The sequence below is a fragment of the Amphiura filiformis genome, chromosome 19, assembly GCF_039555335.1.
Source record: "Amphiura filiformis chromosome 19, Afil_fr2py, whole genome shotgun sequence".
NCBI lineage: Eukaryota > Metazoa > Echinodermata > Ophiuroidea > Amphilepidida > Amphiuridae > Amphiura > Amphiura filiformis.
The window spans coordinates 38,095,451-38,113,211 of record NC_092646.1 but is presented as its reverse complement, the minus strand read 5'-3'; the positions used below and the strand labels follow the sequence as shown (position 1 = coordinate 38,113,211).

At 37.3% G+C, this 17,761-nt stretch overlaps 1 protein-coding gene across 1 annotated transcript; it reads left to right on the top strand.

Moving 5' to 3' along the window:
• The first annotated feature begins 574 nt into the window (after nt 1-574).
• LOC140140564 (glutathione S-transferase A4-like) lies at nt 575-15,256 on the top strand. Its single transcript, XM_072162322.1, has 6 exons — nt 575-655; nt 1,759-1,810; nt 2,523-2,655; nt 3,068-3,212; nt 13,630-13,761; nt 14,740-15,256. Exons 1-6 carry the CDS (start codon nt 575-577, stop codon nt 14,857-14,859), a joined length of 663 nt encoding a protein of 220 aa, XP_072018423.1. The 3' UTR covers nt 14,860-15,256.
• Nucleotides 15,257-17,761: the final 2,505 nt, after the last annotated feature.

Sequence of the window (17,761 nt, the reverse complement as noted above, 5' to 3'; positions counted from 1 at the left end):
TCTTTTATAAACAGTTATTTATTTCATGCCAAGTTGAGTGCAAGTGCAACAGTATTGAGCGAACACTTCTTGTCAGATTGCTTGCGATGAAATGAAGTAGTGCGAATGGTACACTGCAAAAGCAAGTGTTTTTATTTAAACACCATATTGTGTTTATTAGAGCAACACTTAATAAACACATAATTCATGTTAATGGTTCTAACACTAATGTTAATGGTTCTAACACTAATGTTCATAAATTAACACTTGGTGTTATATTACAAACACTTAACACTTGGTGTTATATTACAAACACTAATGTTTGTAATATAACACCAAGTGTTAATTTATGAACATTAGTGTTAGAACCATTAACATGAATTATGTGTTTATTAAGTGTTGCTCTAAATAAACACAATATGGTGTTTGAATAAAAACACTTGTTTTTGCAGTGTATTATGTCAGGCGGAGAATACCCTCCGAGGATATGAGTGCATAAAGACAAAAAAAGTGGCGATTGCCATAATACGCATGTTAGATGTACGTACTAAGTAATTTTTGTCACACTCACTTTTTGTCGCACTTAATTTTAGCGATGGCTGCAAGACTTTACTCTACAAATGGCAGAGGCCTGTCTGAAGTGGTTCGAATCGCGCTTGGGGCTGCGGAAATACCGGTGAGACACAGTTGCTACACTCTAAATAAAAATAGTGAAAATCACTCAATGTTGAGTGTAAAGGAAATAGTAACAAACTGAATCAAATGGAACTTAATATTGATTACATTTTTACTCAAGTTGAATACATTTCAATCAATATTGAGCAGTTCCAGTCCGGTCCGACTGCCTGATCAGGAAATACTGCCGATTCAGGCAGCATGTTGCCTGCGCAGGCAACGCAGGCTTTGGTAACCCTTCCGAATTTGACAGACTAAGGACTAAATTGTTCATGGTGATTTTTATAAAAGATCGGTGGAAATTTTAATTTGACACACATGAGCTACATGTGGGTTGACAAATATTCACCGGGCGAAAAAAAAATCCCCCGGGAGGAAAATAATTTAAATGACAAAACAATTTCTAACGGTTGGTTTTTTAAACATTTGATTGAAACAATACTACTGATTGTACATCCATTGATAATTTTATATATTTTACCTACTTCTTTACTCAAAACCAAGAAATAACGGTATATTAAAAGATGCTCTATCTGAAATAGAGCATTGCATTGTGGGATACCATGTTGCCTGCGCAGGCAACATGCTGCCTGACTCGGCAGTATTTCCTGATCAGGCAGTCGGACCGGACGTTCCATTTAGTCATTTTGTTGCTCAGTTTGTTTCCTTTTTCCTCAACAATGAGTAATTCAGCATTTGCAGTGAATACAACCTGTTCAATTAAATTTGATACTCATTTATCCGGTGACAGTTAGCGCAAAAGTTTGTATAAAAACACACACCCTACATCTATCTCCACCACATCCCTCACACTGCAGCTACACACATTCAGACATAAAGACACATTTATGCTGATCGAGTTGCTAGTAATCTTAACTTAAAAGATGCCGGATGAAAACGTAAATATAGCATGTCTGATAAACGTTAATATGCCTTGTATTGCAAGCAAATACACTCAAACACTCCTACCCCAAGACCCCCTACACACTCACCTACCACACCCAACTCACCCTAACATCATATCAGCCTATGTTGTTCTTAAGATTTATTTAGTGTGTTTGGCCACTAAATATTGATTTTCAAATTTATTTTCCATGCTTACAGTTCGAAGAATCCTTCATTGAGACTAAGGATGATTTAGCCAAACTAAGAGCAGGTAAGGTCATTTCAAGTTACGTAATTGTTCATCTTTTAGCAACGGTTCTATTAGTCTGGGACGACAGGCACAGCTGTTTCGAACTTTCGATAATATTTTATCTACTTTATCCACAATACTGTAGAATTCCGTCTATAAGCATATCGTTATGAATTCGGCAGACAGTCGGATCCGGCTTTTGGTACATTCATGTTACGCATGCATTATTTTTGAATTAGAGAACATGGGATCAAATGTGTACATAATAGAGGGCAGCATATATTTTGTAACAGAGATCAGATGATAACAGCGTAACAAGTAATCCAAAGAGGGCGACATACAGGGTTAGCTAACGGTGCATTGCAGTACGATCGATTATGATAACCGTTAAAAAAATTATATGCTGCCCTCTATAGATAAAATATTGATCCCTTGTTCTCTAATTAAATAATAATGCATGGGTGAAATGATATAACCAAAAGCCGAAAATTCGGCCGTCTACCGAACTCACGACGAATGATTCAATATTTGTATATGAATAACAAAATTTTTTTAGGGGCCAGAGCTTTCGATCATAGCAGGATCTTTACCAAGGGCAAAGTGACAAGACAACACACAAGACTGCAAGAATATCATGCTTTTATCTTATGTAATATACGGGTGTACAATACGGCGACCTGCCGGTATCGTCACCACAACATTTGATTTTTCATTTTCTCATATGTTTACACAGAGGGAAAGGAACTCTCTGGTCAGAATCCGTTGCTTGAAATAGACGGCTTAAAGCTGGTAGAATCTATGGATATATTGCGACATATCTGCAATAAACAGGGATGGCTTGGAACGAACCCAGAGGAAAAGGCTAAGTAAGAATCAGTGTGTTTATTTACAAAAATACAAACATTTGAGGCATTGTACTCCTTGATCGGATTATGTTGACATTTTTAAAATTTAATTCGGCTGCTATATTTTAGGTTTAAACCCTTCAGCCCCATCGAGAAAAAAAAAACACATGGTTTATTTGATTCAGAATGGCTTTTAGTTCAAAAAAATAAATAACGAAAATGACCATAATCATCAAATGCCTACGGGAGACGTTTGTGTGACGCATGTCCCCGTACTATATGTTTTATTTATATGCGGTGTGTGTAGGCCTATTTTCATCGCTTTTGAAAGAATTTATTCTTCTTATAAATTTCCACTAGAGGTTTAGGTCGAATTTCACGTTTAAAGGGAATTTTTATTATTTTATTATTTATATTTTCTCTTATCTTTTAGGATAGAAAAATTATCGGACGAAGCACATGATATGTATACGACCATCCTCTATGCGTACCTCGACAAGGTGTCCAAGAATAAGGACAAAGAATGGGAGGCGGTTGTACAGAAGGTTAAGGATAGGTTTCTTCCTGTTTTTGAAAAGGTATCATTTTCTCCTTATTTTACGTACATTGAGAGGGAGTTGGCGCAGCAGTAGTTCCCTCGCCTTGCATCGCTGAGGTCCCGGGTTCAAGCCCCGGCCGTGCCCAAGGACTGTGTCCACTTGATTTATTCCGATTCCACGCTCGCTGTCTTAGGTTTCTCCGGGATCTCTGGTTTCATCCTGCTTTCATAAATCGGTTCACATAGTGGCGTACAGGTTTCGAGCTAGCTATTATCCTATAATAATTCTTCCTTGTTCATTCATATTTTCATTCATTCATTCATATTTTATTTTCATCAATCATCAACATCAATATACAAGTGATACTAATAGCTCAACAAAGTAATAAAATTAAATGTAAACAAGAGTCATTGGTATAAATAAATATCAATACATTTAGGCAGTAACAATTAAATCAATATAATTAAGTTAGAATAGCATTGCTATGTATGATTGACCAAAATACACTTTAAATGCATAGTGATATTACGAGCGTGCTTATAGTAGTTTATCACGGAAATACCACACTGCAATGGCAATTGATTTTGAAGTACTTCTACGATGATAAGCGCCTTACAACGGATAAGCTGGCTCTCTACAAACATGCTCAGTGAATAATACAATACATACTATCAACTATAACATAGTAATACATGATAATAAATATAAAATTTTTAATGTTTTTAATAATATAACATAATAGAACATAATAATGTAATGATAATATAGTAATATTATAATATAATAATGTAATAACATAATGATAAAATAGTATAATAATAATATTTCTAATTCTCTTAGTTATAGTGATGGCAGAGTACATTTTAAATGTTTGTTGATCATGTTGATACAATGGATGCATAATATAATGCATAGTAATGCATGATAAGAATCATAAGTATGATACATTAGATTTTACAAAATACATAAATGACCATTGATACAATGGATAATAATGTTAATGAGTCAATCTCAGCATACTTTACAGTGAGAGGGGCTATACATGATGACAGAGATTTTATTTTAGAATTAGGTTGTTGAGCAAAATGAAAATGGGAGGGGAAAAAGATGATTGACGAGGACTCTGCTAAACGCGGGGCGTGGGGTGCAGAGACCTCGTTGACAGACAAACACACACATTATCCGATAAGAAGAAGAAGAAGAGAGCGAGAGAGAAAGAGAAGAAAATAGGAAAGAGGGAGAGGAATGAAAGAGATAGAGGAGAATAGTGAGGGTCATAGCTACTACTTAAATCAAGAGCAAGATGGAACAAGTGTCGAAGGCTTCTGGTGATTCCGACGAAACAGTAATAGGGCCTAATGTGAAGAAGCTCGGTGAGTACTATTGTAAGAGGGCAGACAATGGATGACAATTAAAGCACACAAAGGAACCAGAATAAGGCAAAATTAGCAATCCATACAAGTACCGTAAGGCTTCGAGTATAGGCAGCGGCTACGCCGATTCATACTCAAGGACCATAGATTTTTTCAACCTGCTTTTGAAAGCAACATGGGACACAGAGTGTCTGATGTTGAGTGGAATCGTGTTCCAGAGAAGGGGTCCTTTGGTTTTAGAAGTATTGCCAGCTAAAATAGTGTTAGTATGGATGATGAATGACTCATTGGCATGTCTCGTGTTATAAGAATGAGCAGATACATCTACGTTAAAGAAATTGTCATGTAGAAGATCTGGAGGGAAGACCATTATGAAATTGATACATAAAAGAGCCAAGTTGAAGTTTGTATATATCATAGAGTTTTAGAGGGCGAAGGGAGGAAAATAGAGGGTCAGTATGAGCAAGCCATAGGGAGTAGGTGCAAGTTCTAATAACTCTCTTTTGAAGAAGAAATAGCGAATGTAAGTTGGTGTTGTTGGGGTCAGCCCACACAAGAGCACCGTAAGACAGGTATGGAAGAACAAGAGAGTTATAGAGGGTGAAAAGTGAAGATGAGGGGATGAATTGCCGGACCTTGCGAATGATACCGTTGTATTTGGAAACTATTTTTGAAATGTGTTGTGTGTGGGAGTTCCATGATAAGTTGTGATCTATAAGCAGGCCTAGGAATTTAGTTGTATTTACTTTTTCAATTGGTGTGCTATCTATTTTTATATCATATGAAATATCAGGTTTATTATTATGTTTATTTTTAAATACAATATAATTAGTTTTCTTTATATTTAGTGACAATTTATTTAGTTTGAACCAGTTAGATATTATCTTTAGTTCCTTATTTATAGTTAATTCAAGTAATTTTGGGTCATGGTGTGCAAAAAGGATGTTGGTGTCATCAGCAAACAATATAAAATGTGGAATAGATGTGGTGCAGGGGAGGTCATTAATGTAGAGGAGGAAAAGAAGAGGGCCCAAAATTGATCCCTGGGGAACACCGCAGGTAACATCAGAAGAATGAGAGCAAACACCATTAACCATGACTTTTTGGCTTCTTCCAGAGAGATAGTTTTGGATCCAATCATTAGCAAGGCCCCGGATACCATAATGATAAAGTTTATCAAGAAGGATAGTGTGGTTTATGGTATCGAAGGCCTTGCTGAGATCCAAAAAGATTCCAATTGTGTGCAGTTTCTGATCAAGATTGTCAGTAATCCTGCAGTAGAGATCATTTACTGCCATGTTGGTGGACCTTCCTGGTCTAAAACCAAACTGATGTTTGGTTAGTATGTTGTTGTGGGTGATAAAATCTTGGATCCTGATGTATACAATTCTTTCCAGAAGTTTGGAAATAGTTGGAAGAATGGAGATGGGCCTATAGTTGGTAAAGTCATGTTTATCACCAGACTTGAAGATAGGGGTAACGTTGGCTTTTTAAGTGTTGATGGTATGATGCCAGTGGAGAGTGATAAATTAAAGATATGTGCAAGTATGGTGCTGATGGAAGGAATGATTTGTTTTAGAAGATTATTACTGACGCAGTCATCACCACTACTGTGACTGTTTTAAGTTTAGAAGTTAATTTAATGATCTCATCGGAACATGTAGGAGATAGGAATAGACTATGAGGCATATTGTTTGAAGAGAACGCATGTTTAATCTCAGGAGTTGGATCGGGAATCTTATTAGCCAGTGATATACCTATGTTAGCAAAGAATGAATTAAATTGATCAGCAATTTGTTTATTATCGGTTAATTTAGTGCCATCTTTATCTACGAAAACTTCAGGAAGTTTAGATTTTTTATTACGGCCTAATAAGTTATTGAGCGTTTGCCACATCTTTTTAGTATCATTTTTATTATTTTCAATTTTAGTTGTAATATAATTTCTTTTACTAATTCTAAGAAGTTGGTTTAAATAGTTCCTATAATTAGTGTATTTATTTTTATTTTCCGAGTTCGGTTTTGAAGTGTAAGTTTTGTAAAGTTTATCCTTGGTTTTAATAGATTTAATAAGTGCTTTAGTTACCCAAGGTTTTTTAGGGGTATTGCGTTTAGAAATTATTTTATTTTTTAGCGGACAATGAATATTAAGAAGGTCATTGAATTTATGAATGAAGATATTATACGCATCATCTGGGTTAGTAGAACTTTCAACAACCTGCCAATCAACTAGAGAAAGCGAATTTTTAAACCATTGATGTTGTTCGTGTGGAATTGACGCTGTTGGTGAGTTAATGTAGTTTTGATTGGCTTGTTGTTGTCAGTTTGTTTAGTGATGAATACAGGGAAGTGATCGGATAAATCCGTGACAACAATACCAGAGTTGATGATACTAGTGATGTCGTTAGTAAATATGTTGTCGATTAGTGTTGCAGAGGTGTGACCGTTTTTGTTGGTCTTAATGCGGGTGGGTCGAGTGATGGTAGGGATGTAATCATGTGAGTAAAATAAATTAAGAAATTCAGAAACCTTGGAATTGTGCTCGTGGACAAGAAGATCAATATTGAAGTCACCCATAATAAAACAAGTCTTTTTCTCTCTAGAAACAAGAGCGAGCGTATTTGTTAGAGAGGATATAAAATCAGCAAATATGACATACTCTGGCTTATAAACAACGCCAATGATGATCTTTTGGGAGTTATGGGTTGTTTCAATGAATAGAGAGTCACAATCGTCGGCGGTGATGGCTAGATCAGGTCTGATAGAATAATTGATGCTTGACTTTACAAATAATGACACTCCGCCGCCGCGACGATTTTCTCTAACACAATTTTCAACGGAGAAATCACCAAAATCACAAAGCAAAGAATTGTCATCCGAAGTAAACCAGGTTTCTGAGAACCCATAGATGTCAAAATGGTTGTTTAAAACAGAAAGATAGTCAATGACATCATTTGAGTGTTTAGCAAGGCTACTGGAATTTAAATGGAAGAGAGATAAATTACAGTCATTTATGCTAGGCTGGTGACTCGAGATAGTACTTGAATCATAGTAGGTACAGCGAGCTTCATTAGCATTTGTGACATCAGCATCATCAGACAAACCATCAGACGGGTGTAGTGAGCTATTAAAGGAAAAGGGATGGAAAATAAGATCAGAGACTAGTTCAGAGTTAAAAGAAGTAGGATCGGACATGTAAACATACAAGACAAATATATCAGGTAGAAAAAAATATAAACTTACTTAATTAAGTAATAACACAAGTTTAACTTTGTATAACAAGGCTATACAAAGTTAAGTAATATTACAATTGAGCACATCAATGTGTATCAAATACACGATGGAATAGCGATTGCTCAAAGATCTTACGATAGCTAACTCGTAAGCCACATAGTCAATACAATGTTACATAACTGAGGCAACATAACATAATGACGAGAATTGGTGTGAATAACAGATTTGATGTCCAGGACAGTATGAGATGCATAAAATGCAAGATGGTAATTACAATACAAGCATCTATATAGATGTGAGAGGGGAACAGGGATGAGAAAAGATTTCCACATTGCCACAAACATCCTGTGTTTGAGAAATATGCCTTTATTAGAAAATCAAATTAAGAAACAACAGGAAATCAAGGGGAGCAGGAAATATAAAGTACACAAGTTCATCATAAACTAAGCTGACCACATTGAAATGTGAGCTCGGTGACATAGATATGCTGCAAGTCCAACTATGTGTGATGATGCATCCAATGAGAGGCCAAAATAATAGTATGAGCAACAAACCAAGGAGATCAAAGGCCTATAGACCAGAGGCCTATGAAAAGGCAGTGTGTTATTCTTGTGAAGCATTATCACACTATATAGTTGACACTTATTTGCAATTCCAATATATATTATTTAGATGGCAATAATTATATTCAGAGCAGCACGCAATGTAAAAAATGTCAAACCAAAGAATGAGAATTGAACAGATATGTCAATATAAATTAAATTAACATGAAAGTTGTTAATAATAGCACAATGTAGGCAAAAGAAACCCAAGCATCAGATAATCACGATTATACAATAAAAATATATATAGTGAGACAAGAATCATTATTGACGCTAAACGCATGATTGATAAAATAGATATTGTTTGAGATCAACTGAGTGTGTGATGAAGCAAGTCGAGCAACAAACCGACAAAATAATAGACTATAGCTATGGATCAATAGTCTATAGTCATGGATCATTACAGAGTTACGTTGTATAAATAAGAGATACCGAGAAAAAGGTATCATTAAACATATTAAACAGTAGGCAACTAAATAATGATGTAGGTACAACCAAGAATGGCAATATAAATGTATATTATGGTATCAATATTATCATGAAAAGTACATATAGTATTCACGACCCATTTTTATTATAATACACCAGATTTGTTTGATGATGACTCCCAGAAAAGCCTATTCTGAAAAAGTGAGCAATAGTCCATGAAGGCTAAGACAAAACACACGTGGCAACAAATGCAGAGGGCCTTTCTGGTGGATCATCATCACATAAACAATCAATGACAGTATTATTTGAGATGGCAAGAATGTAAGAATATTATACAATCATGAAAAACTCAACTCTATAAGATGGTGTCTCATTGTTAAATGCCATTTGGAAATGATGCCCTGTTTTAGAAAGAAATGCAATGAGAGGAACTAGCACAAAAGGGGGAAGAATGCAAAAGCAAGCAAGCACTGGGCAGTTATGTGAAACTAGCAAAAGATAAGATACCAAGAATAAGAATTTATACAAGAGGCATAGGCCTACATAAGATATCATACAAACAGGTATGGGAAAATAAATAGATGTATATATTTTATAACATCATAATCATGAAAATTACATTTAATATACATGTTTTAACACCACGTTTGTTTGATGATGCCTTCCAGAAAAAGCCAATTCTGAGCAAGTGAGCAACAAACCATGAAGACTAAGGCAAAACGCACGAGACAATAAAAAAAAAAAAAAAAAAAAAAAAAAAAAAAGGGCGTTTCTGGTGAAGCATCATCACATAAACAATCACTGACAGAATTATTTGAGATGGTAAGAATGTGAGGATATTATAATCATGAAAAAAAATCACACCTTTGAGATGGTATCTCATTGTTAAATGTCAGTTGGAGATAGCACCCTGTTTTAGAAAGAAATGCAAAGAGAGGAACGTGCACAAAAGGGGGGGGGGCTGCCAAAAGCAAGCAAGCACTGGGAAGTTATGTGAAACTAACATAATATGAGGTTCCAAGAAAACGAATTTATACGAGAGGCATGCATAAGATATCATTAAAACAGTACACAACTTAGTAATGCAGATATGGCAAAAAAAGCAAGTATGGCAAAATAAATAAAATGTATGTTTTGTAACATCATAATCATGAAAATTACATTTAATATACATGACACGTTTTTAAAATATCACGATTGTTAGATGATGCTTTCCAGAAAAAAGCCTATTCTGAGCAAGTGAGCATCAAACCATAAAGACTATGACAAAACGCACGAGGCAATATAAACAAAGGGCCTTTCTGGTGAAGCATCGTCACATACATTGTGAACTATCAATGATAGAATTGTTCAAAATGGCAATAATGTGAGAACAATCATGAAAATAATTATAAGAATACGAATTTATACCAGAGGCATGCATAAGATATAACCAAACAGTAGGCAACTTAATGAAGTACATGTATGTACCATCAGAAATGGTAATATAAAATGTATTAATTAATCAGCATTCTGAAAACTACATTTATTATACACGACTCGAAAATTAAGATATATATTTATAACATCATAATCATGAAAATTACATTTAATATACATGATTAACACCACGTTTGTTTGATGATGCCTTCCAGAAAAAAAAGCCTATTCTGAGCAAGTGAGCAACAAACCATGAAAACTAAGACAAAACGCACGAGGCAATAAAAACAAAGGGCCTTTCTGGTGAAGCATCATCACATAAATAATCAATGACAAAATTATTTGAGATGGCAAGAATGTGATAATATTATAATCATGAAAAACTCAAATCTATGAGATGGTGTCTCATTATTAAGTGCCAGTTAGAAATTATGCCGTGTTTTTAGAAAGAAATGCAATGAGAGGGACGAGCACAAAAAAGGGGGAGGAATGCCAAAGCAAGCAAGCACGCACTGGGCAGTACTGTTATGTGAAACTAGCAAAATATAAGATACCAAGAATACGAATTTATACGAGACGCATGCATAAGATATCATACAAACAGGTATGGCAAAATAAATACAATGTATATTTTATAACATCATAATCATGAAAATTACATTTAATATACATGTTTTAACACCACATTAGTTTGATGATGCCTTCCAGAAAAAGCATATTCTATGCAAGTGAGCAACAAACCATGAAGATTATGACAAAACGCACGAGGCAATAAAAACAAGGGGCCTTTCTGGTGGAGCATCATCACATAAATAATCAATGACAGAATTATTTGAGATGGCAAGAATGTGAGAATATTATAAAAACTCAAATCTATGAGATGGTGTCTCATTGTTAATCAGTTGGAAATAATTAACGCCCTGTTTAAGAAAGAAATGCAAAGAGAGGAGCGTGCACAAAAAGAGGGGAATGCCAAATCAAGCACGTACTGGGAAGTTTATGTGAAACTATAAACAAAAGATGATGTAATCATGAAACCTACATTTGATAAGCATGGTACATTACACACCAGGTTTGTTTGATGATGCATTCTAGAAAATAGCTTACTCAGAAAGGTGAGCAACAGTCCATGAAGACTGAGACAAAAGTTTCAGGCAACGAGAAAATAAGGGCCTTTCTAGTGGAGCATCATCACAAAAACAATCAGTGACAGAATATCTGAAAAATATTGATTACACACAATATTAGAAAGCTGACAAAGCGGAACTTTGAGCGAACTAGGGGAGATGATCATTGAAGAGATCCAATTGAATGAACCAATATAATCATGTGTTGACAAATTCGCAACAAAAGAGCAACGGTGGTTCATTCAAGAAAAATAAAACAGTGAATGCATGGTGACCTTAAAAGGTGCCAGATCAATTGATCATACATGAAGAATACAACAGGGGATACATGATAGTGATACCTCAAGTAAATATGGCAACTTACAGTAAAGTTAACATTACTGATTTCACAAGCAAAACAAACATATCAGAATAATATAAAACATGGCGAGTCAGTGCGCAAATGTTCAAATGATCACCATTGGAGTGATTTCATAAATGAGTCTGAATCGGGTGTCCCGCGAACGCGAAATAAATGGAAATTACTTAACAATTTATTGCATGCGATCAAGATCATTTGAAGATTTTATAAGTACCTTGTTGTTTGAATTGTCCAGCACTAAGATTCGTCCATCTTGTGTCCAAGCTGCGACTACAACGCCGTCCTTTGCCATCTGCTGGGCTTGTCTGTAGATTGACATGCGGTGGGCAGTGAGGCTCTCTGTGATGAGCAATTTCTTACCCTTGAGCTGACTTTTGACTTTGTAAACAGCGGCGCGGTCTATGTAAGAGACAAATTTGATGATGATTGGTCTTGGCTTGCTCGATCCTGGCTTATGTTTACCTAGACGGTGCGTTCTGTCCAGTCTTTCAGCGTCAAGATCAAGATCAAGATGGAGATGCTGGTTAATGTTCGTAACTGCCAATTGTGTTGTGTCTTCTTTTTCTTTTTCTGGAACACCATGTAATAATAAACAGTTCCTTCTGCTGTACTGCTCAGCTTCATCTAGCTGGGATTGGAGACTGTCGTTTATGTGCTGGAGATCATTAAGTTCTGTTTTGAGGATGCGATCTCATTCTTGTTTACTTCCGTATCCATGGATACGGAGTCGTAAATTCTTGCTTAACCTTGGTGGTTAGAGTTTCATGAACTGCTTTGGTGACCTCTGCAACCAACAACGAAAATACTGCAGGTGACTTAAGGATACCATCCACAATATTGTTGACCAGTGGTGCCGATATTGATACTTTGTTTGAAAGAGCATCACGGACGATCTCCTTAATGTTGCTTTCGCCGCCGTCGGTATGTTCAGTGTCACTGATGGTATCCAGGGGTGCAGAATTCTGCTCCCTGTAGTCCTCAGTCTCTGATGTTTTACGGTCATGTTTGGTCTTGGATTTAACAGATTTGTTGGATTTCGGAGGCATTTTGAGACCAACGTGTGACGGCAACAAGATGGCTGGATCAAACTCAGTTATTGAGGTGAACAAATAATGAATATGATGAAAATTGATGTGGTTTTACGGAGCGCTGAATCAACACGTCACGTCATATAGCTATCATAAAATCGTTAACTATTAAAGATACAATTTAATAGTTTGAACCTTAAACTTCAATTTCAAATGGAATCGGGCAACTGAGAGATAACAGTGGAGGGGTATCGACTCAGTTACTAGTAGCATATCCTTCAAAAACGTTTTGCTCGGAGACGTATTTTGTCCTTCACGTACGCCACTATGTGTTGCGACCGACGAGTTGTTTGGTAATCAAAAACTTCCTTCACCCAATGGAATTTGGGGAGCTGCACAGATAATTGGTGGATGCTACAATCTAAGTGCGAATAGGTTTGCGCCGCGCTGCAGCGCGCTGCAACCGGCCACGGCCTAGTTGATGCGATCTGATTGTGATGATTCACCCTTGTAGCGAAATTACAGCGCTTTGAATCCTCTAAGATATGGAAAAAGGCGCTATTATATTATGTTAACTTGAAATGCTAATGGTGGAACAGATTCATCTGTAAATTCAGTAGACAATGCGTCTGATCCAGAAATTGTGCTTACTTGTGTACGTTTCAGCAACCACTGGTGTCTTTATCAACACTTGGTGAGTAGTGACTGCTACTGACAACCAACGTTAGAAGTAGTTTCAGAACTAATCTTAGAGTTGCCAGTTGGTTTTGCATTACGAGATTTTCTTAATCCCTGTTTCAGAAACTGTGATGAAATAATTATTGACATTATTCTTGTCTGTCTTCATCCCTTCCTTCCTTCCCTCTTTTTGTTCCTGCTTCAAGGAGCTTGAATCTAATGGCAGTGGATACCTAGTAGGTGGAAGCCTTTCAATGTGCGACATAGTGTTTCTAGACAGCATTACATGGCTTGCTGAAAACGCAATGGAAGTTTTGGTCGAATATCCAAATACCCTGGTTTGTATTACATGTTCCGTAATTGTATAATGTTATTGAAAATATTATTACTTATGGACATTATTTTACTGAATACCATTTTATAAACATCAATCAAAATGTAGAAACACCAATTTGTGAAGTGTGATATAAAGTCCATAAAATGAATGATAAATGTTTTGAACCTTTTTCATTAACTTTAATTGGACTGTCGAATTGGGCATGGCTAGCGAATGAAAATAAAATCAACCAGGCACTAGACCAGAGGATGATTTAAGGACGTCCCATCATGCACTGTAAAAGTGTTATCACCAGAGTTTCAACTGCCACTTTTCTTTTCAAATCCCATTAAATTCTGTGCAAAAGATGTTGTTTACAAATTGTGTGTGTGTGTGGGGTGGGTGGGGTGTGGGTGTGTGTGTGTGTGTGTGTCATTATCACTTGGTCGATTTCAAGTGATGTGTGTACATGTATATTAAAGGATAACTCACACCTTCTGTAGATAACATAAAATGTGAAATCGACCAGCATATTGACAGTGTTTTTATTATAAATATTGCTGTACAAATTCAAACCATGCACTTCTATGCAGTATAGCAGAGCAGTGGTATCATGTTAGGGGCTCTGTAATACTTATGAGCCCTAGCCTGGGGGAAGGTAAAATGTGGGGGGGAGGCAAAGATGTTTTGGTGGGCCGAGAGGGGGGGCAAGCGATTTTTGGCGGGCCGAGAGGGGGGGCAAGCGATTTTTGGCGAGCCGTTTGGAAATTTTACCCCCCGGGGAGGGGGGGGCTCATGATTATTGCACAGCCCCTTACCCACACTGCTTTGCTCGCTGCAGAGTTAACTCAGGGGGGTGTTGGGTAGTACTTAACTTAAATCAACCTCTGGCACAAGACATATATAGAATATGTAATAGGTTGCAGAAAAACAATAACCAAACAATTGTTACTAAAGAAAGTAAACAGTGTCTTTTCTTATATTGTGCTTAAAATTTCAGAACTTTCTGATGACGATGTCATCCCATCCTGCAATACAGAAATATCTTGATGGTCCACAGCGGAAGCCTCTGCCAGATGTCGACTACATCAAAACCGTCAATGCAATCTACTCATTGTGATAAAGTGAAGCATCAGTTTCTACATGTATCTCCACCAATCATGACAATCATGCTTAAAATTAAGATTTAAGTTAAGACGAACCGACGGTGCGACTGAAACCTTCAGTCTTCAGCTGGGTTGTAGATGACAATCGGCGAGGAATGTCCTTCATGATTCTGTCCCAGCCGTGTGAAAGTTTGGCCTGGACGCCTCCTCCACGGTTGAGTGACGGTTGCTCGGCCCTCACCCAGATTGCCTCTTTCACGCCCCGCTCATACCACCGCAGCTCCCGATCTAAAATCCGGACATCCTTGGTGTCAAAATGGTGTCCACTGGCTTTCAGATGAAGAAAAACCGCGGAGTCGTCTCCACTTGAACTGGCTCTGCGATGTTGTTGCATGCGGTTGTGAAGAGGTTGGGCGGTTTCTCCTATATAAGAGTCCTGACAGTCTTGCTCTCCAGAACAGTGGATTTTTGAACCGAAGGGGCACAACTTGTAAATGTACCAACGGAAATATTTTTTGCCACCGGAAGTTGCGATTTGTTGACCCCAATTTTTTTTTGCATGGTTGGAAAAAGTGAAGAGCAAAAAACAAAACAAAAAGGATTATAGGCGTAAAAACACAACATTTTTATGTAAAATTGAATGACATTCACAATTTTTCATCATTTTTATTTATAATTCTCCCCTTTTTCTGTCACCCTGGGTGAAAAATAGTCTTATTGTTAACCCTTTTTTTACCAACACCTTCCGTCTACCGACGGCCTTACATGAACCGACGGCCATGACGAGCAGGGGGGGGCAGGGGGCCGGTGCCGGCACCGGCCCCTGCCCCCCACTGGCTACGTCACTGCTCCAGAACAGCGCACCCCGTAGACCACTGGACTAATCCTTCCCTTAGCCAAGCCTTCTCAACTAGTTTATGTGAAGTGCCAACTGGGAAATTTTAGTGATCATGAAATGCCAACATGTTAAGGGAGGAGTTGCGAGGGAGACATGCACGACCAAACGCATAGCGGGTGGGGTCCAGGGGCCCGCCTTAAATGGCCCCTGGAAGGGTCCAGTGTAAAAGCTCCGGGCGCGGGGGTCCAGGGGCAGCGCCCCTTGAAGCTCTGAGATTTTAGGGCTTTCTAAAGGCTCAGATGTGGTATTTTCACCCCATTTTTGTTAAAAATGTATGTGAAAATTTTTTGTAAATTTACTGTTCGCCACTTCGACTAATTCCAAGCGCCACAAGTGGCGCGCGCGCCGCCAGTTGAGAAAGCCTGCTAGGCTGTTTGTCCTTGGATTATAGGTACTTTTCATTAGCTGGCATGATGCCCTAATTATAAAGTATAATTCAATATTCTTTTGAGTTTCTCAGATAAGTCACTGTGGTATGGGATGGTAATGCTCGTTTGTTTTACCCGATTGATTCGTACCCGTAGCGGTGGGCTTTAAAATAGCAATGTCCTTATTCAAAGCCTTGTTAATGGCCCAGTCCTGGTAACCACAGTTACCCAGAGCTTTGCAAAGATGTTGGTATTCTGCGATCTTGTAGGAGTCTTTGGTGATAATCGACTCAGCTCTATGAAACAGGGTATTGACTACGCCGAGTTTCAGAATGAGCGGGTGATTGGAACCGAATTGTAAGTACTGGTCCGTGTGTGTCTGTTTACGGTAAACAGACACAGTGATGGAGCGATCTACTTGATGTGGGGATCTATTTGATTGATGTGGTTGAAAAAACTTACCAAGTTCATGCGATTTATTTATAGTGAACGTATCATCCACATAACGATACCTTCGGAGGAATGCTCGTAAAAGGGCGGTTCCTAACACTAGGTCTTGGATCTTCTCGGAAGGACATTCCTCGCCGATTGTCATCTATACCGGAAGTGTCCGGTACTCAAGGTCATTTGCATCACAACCCAGCTGAAGACAGAAGGTTTTAGTCGCAACGTCGGTTCGTCCGTCAAAAATAAGTATGTCTGGTTGACCAGATTTTAATTAAATCTTAATTTCAACATACCCGGATGAATGAAAGTCTACACAGTTTGGCAATCATGCTTGTTTCTCTTAAAATAATTGCTAATTGCTACATTGAATAATTGTAGATAATTGCTGTCTTTAATACCAAGACCAAGACCGAGACCGGGTTTGAAAGTAATATAATCTATGGACAGTGTTGCCGTTAGCATTATACAATTTGTATTTTTTGGGGGGGCCAGGGAACGAGCATATTTTGTTCGATTTTACTGATACTTTCAATATGAGACTATTCTGAGAGTACGCGCAAAATTCTGTAATTTTACCTTATTTGGGCCCAAAACGCGGTGTTTTTCGTGCTAAAAAGAAATCCTGTTTAATTTTTCTTTTCTTCTATTTTGATTTTTAGGGGGACGTCCCCATCTCATTTTTGGTACAAGCTTTTCAAGCAAAATTCAATATCTTCATAATAATTTGGACCCCAAAACATGAGAATAATGGCAGTTAATATGATCCGTTAGGGGCCGTCCATAATTTTCGCCATTTTTACTTACGTACAAAGCGTACGTAAGAGGGAGGGAGGGGGTAAAAATCCTGGGCATGTGTACGTAAGAAAAATGGCGATTTGTTTGAGCAATAAAAAAATGAAAGTGAAAATTATTATGGTATTTTCCAATATTTTATATAACCAATTGACCTAACATTGTTCAATTCGTTTTAACAATTTCTTTAACATGCATGCAAACAATGATTTTCGCTTTAATGTTGAGTCTAATATGCAGAAGCAGTGGTCCTATTTTACATTGTGCTCAGTTTATTTCATACCAAAATACTTTAAAAAAAGTATTTTCTATCTTGGAACCCATAGTTTAATTGCAAGAACATACACCAAACATGTCAAAGGGATGTCCCCCTGGTTCCCCCTATATATGATTTGATCCCGGGAGTTCTAA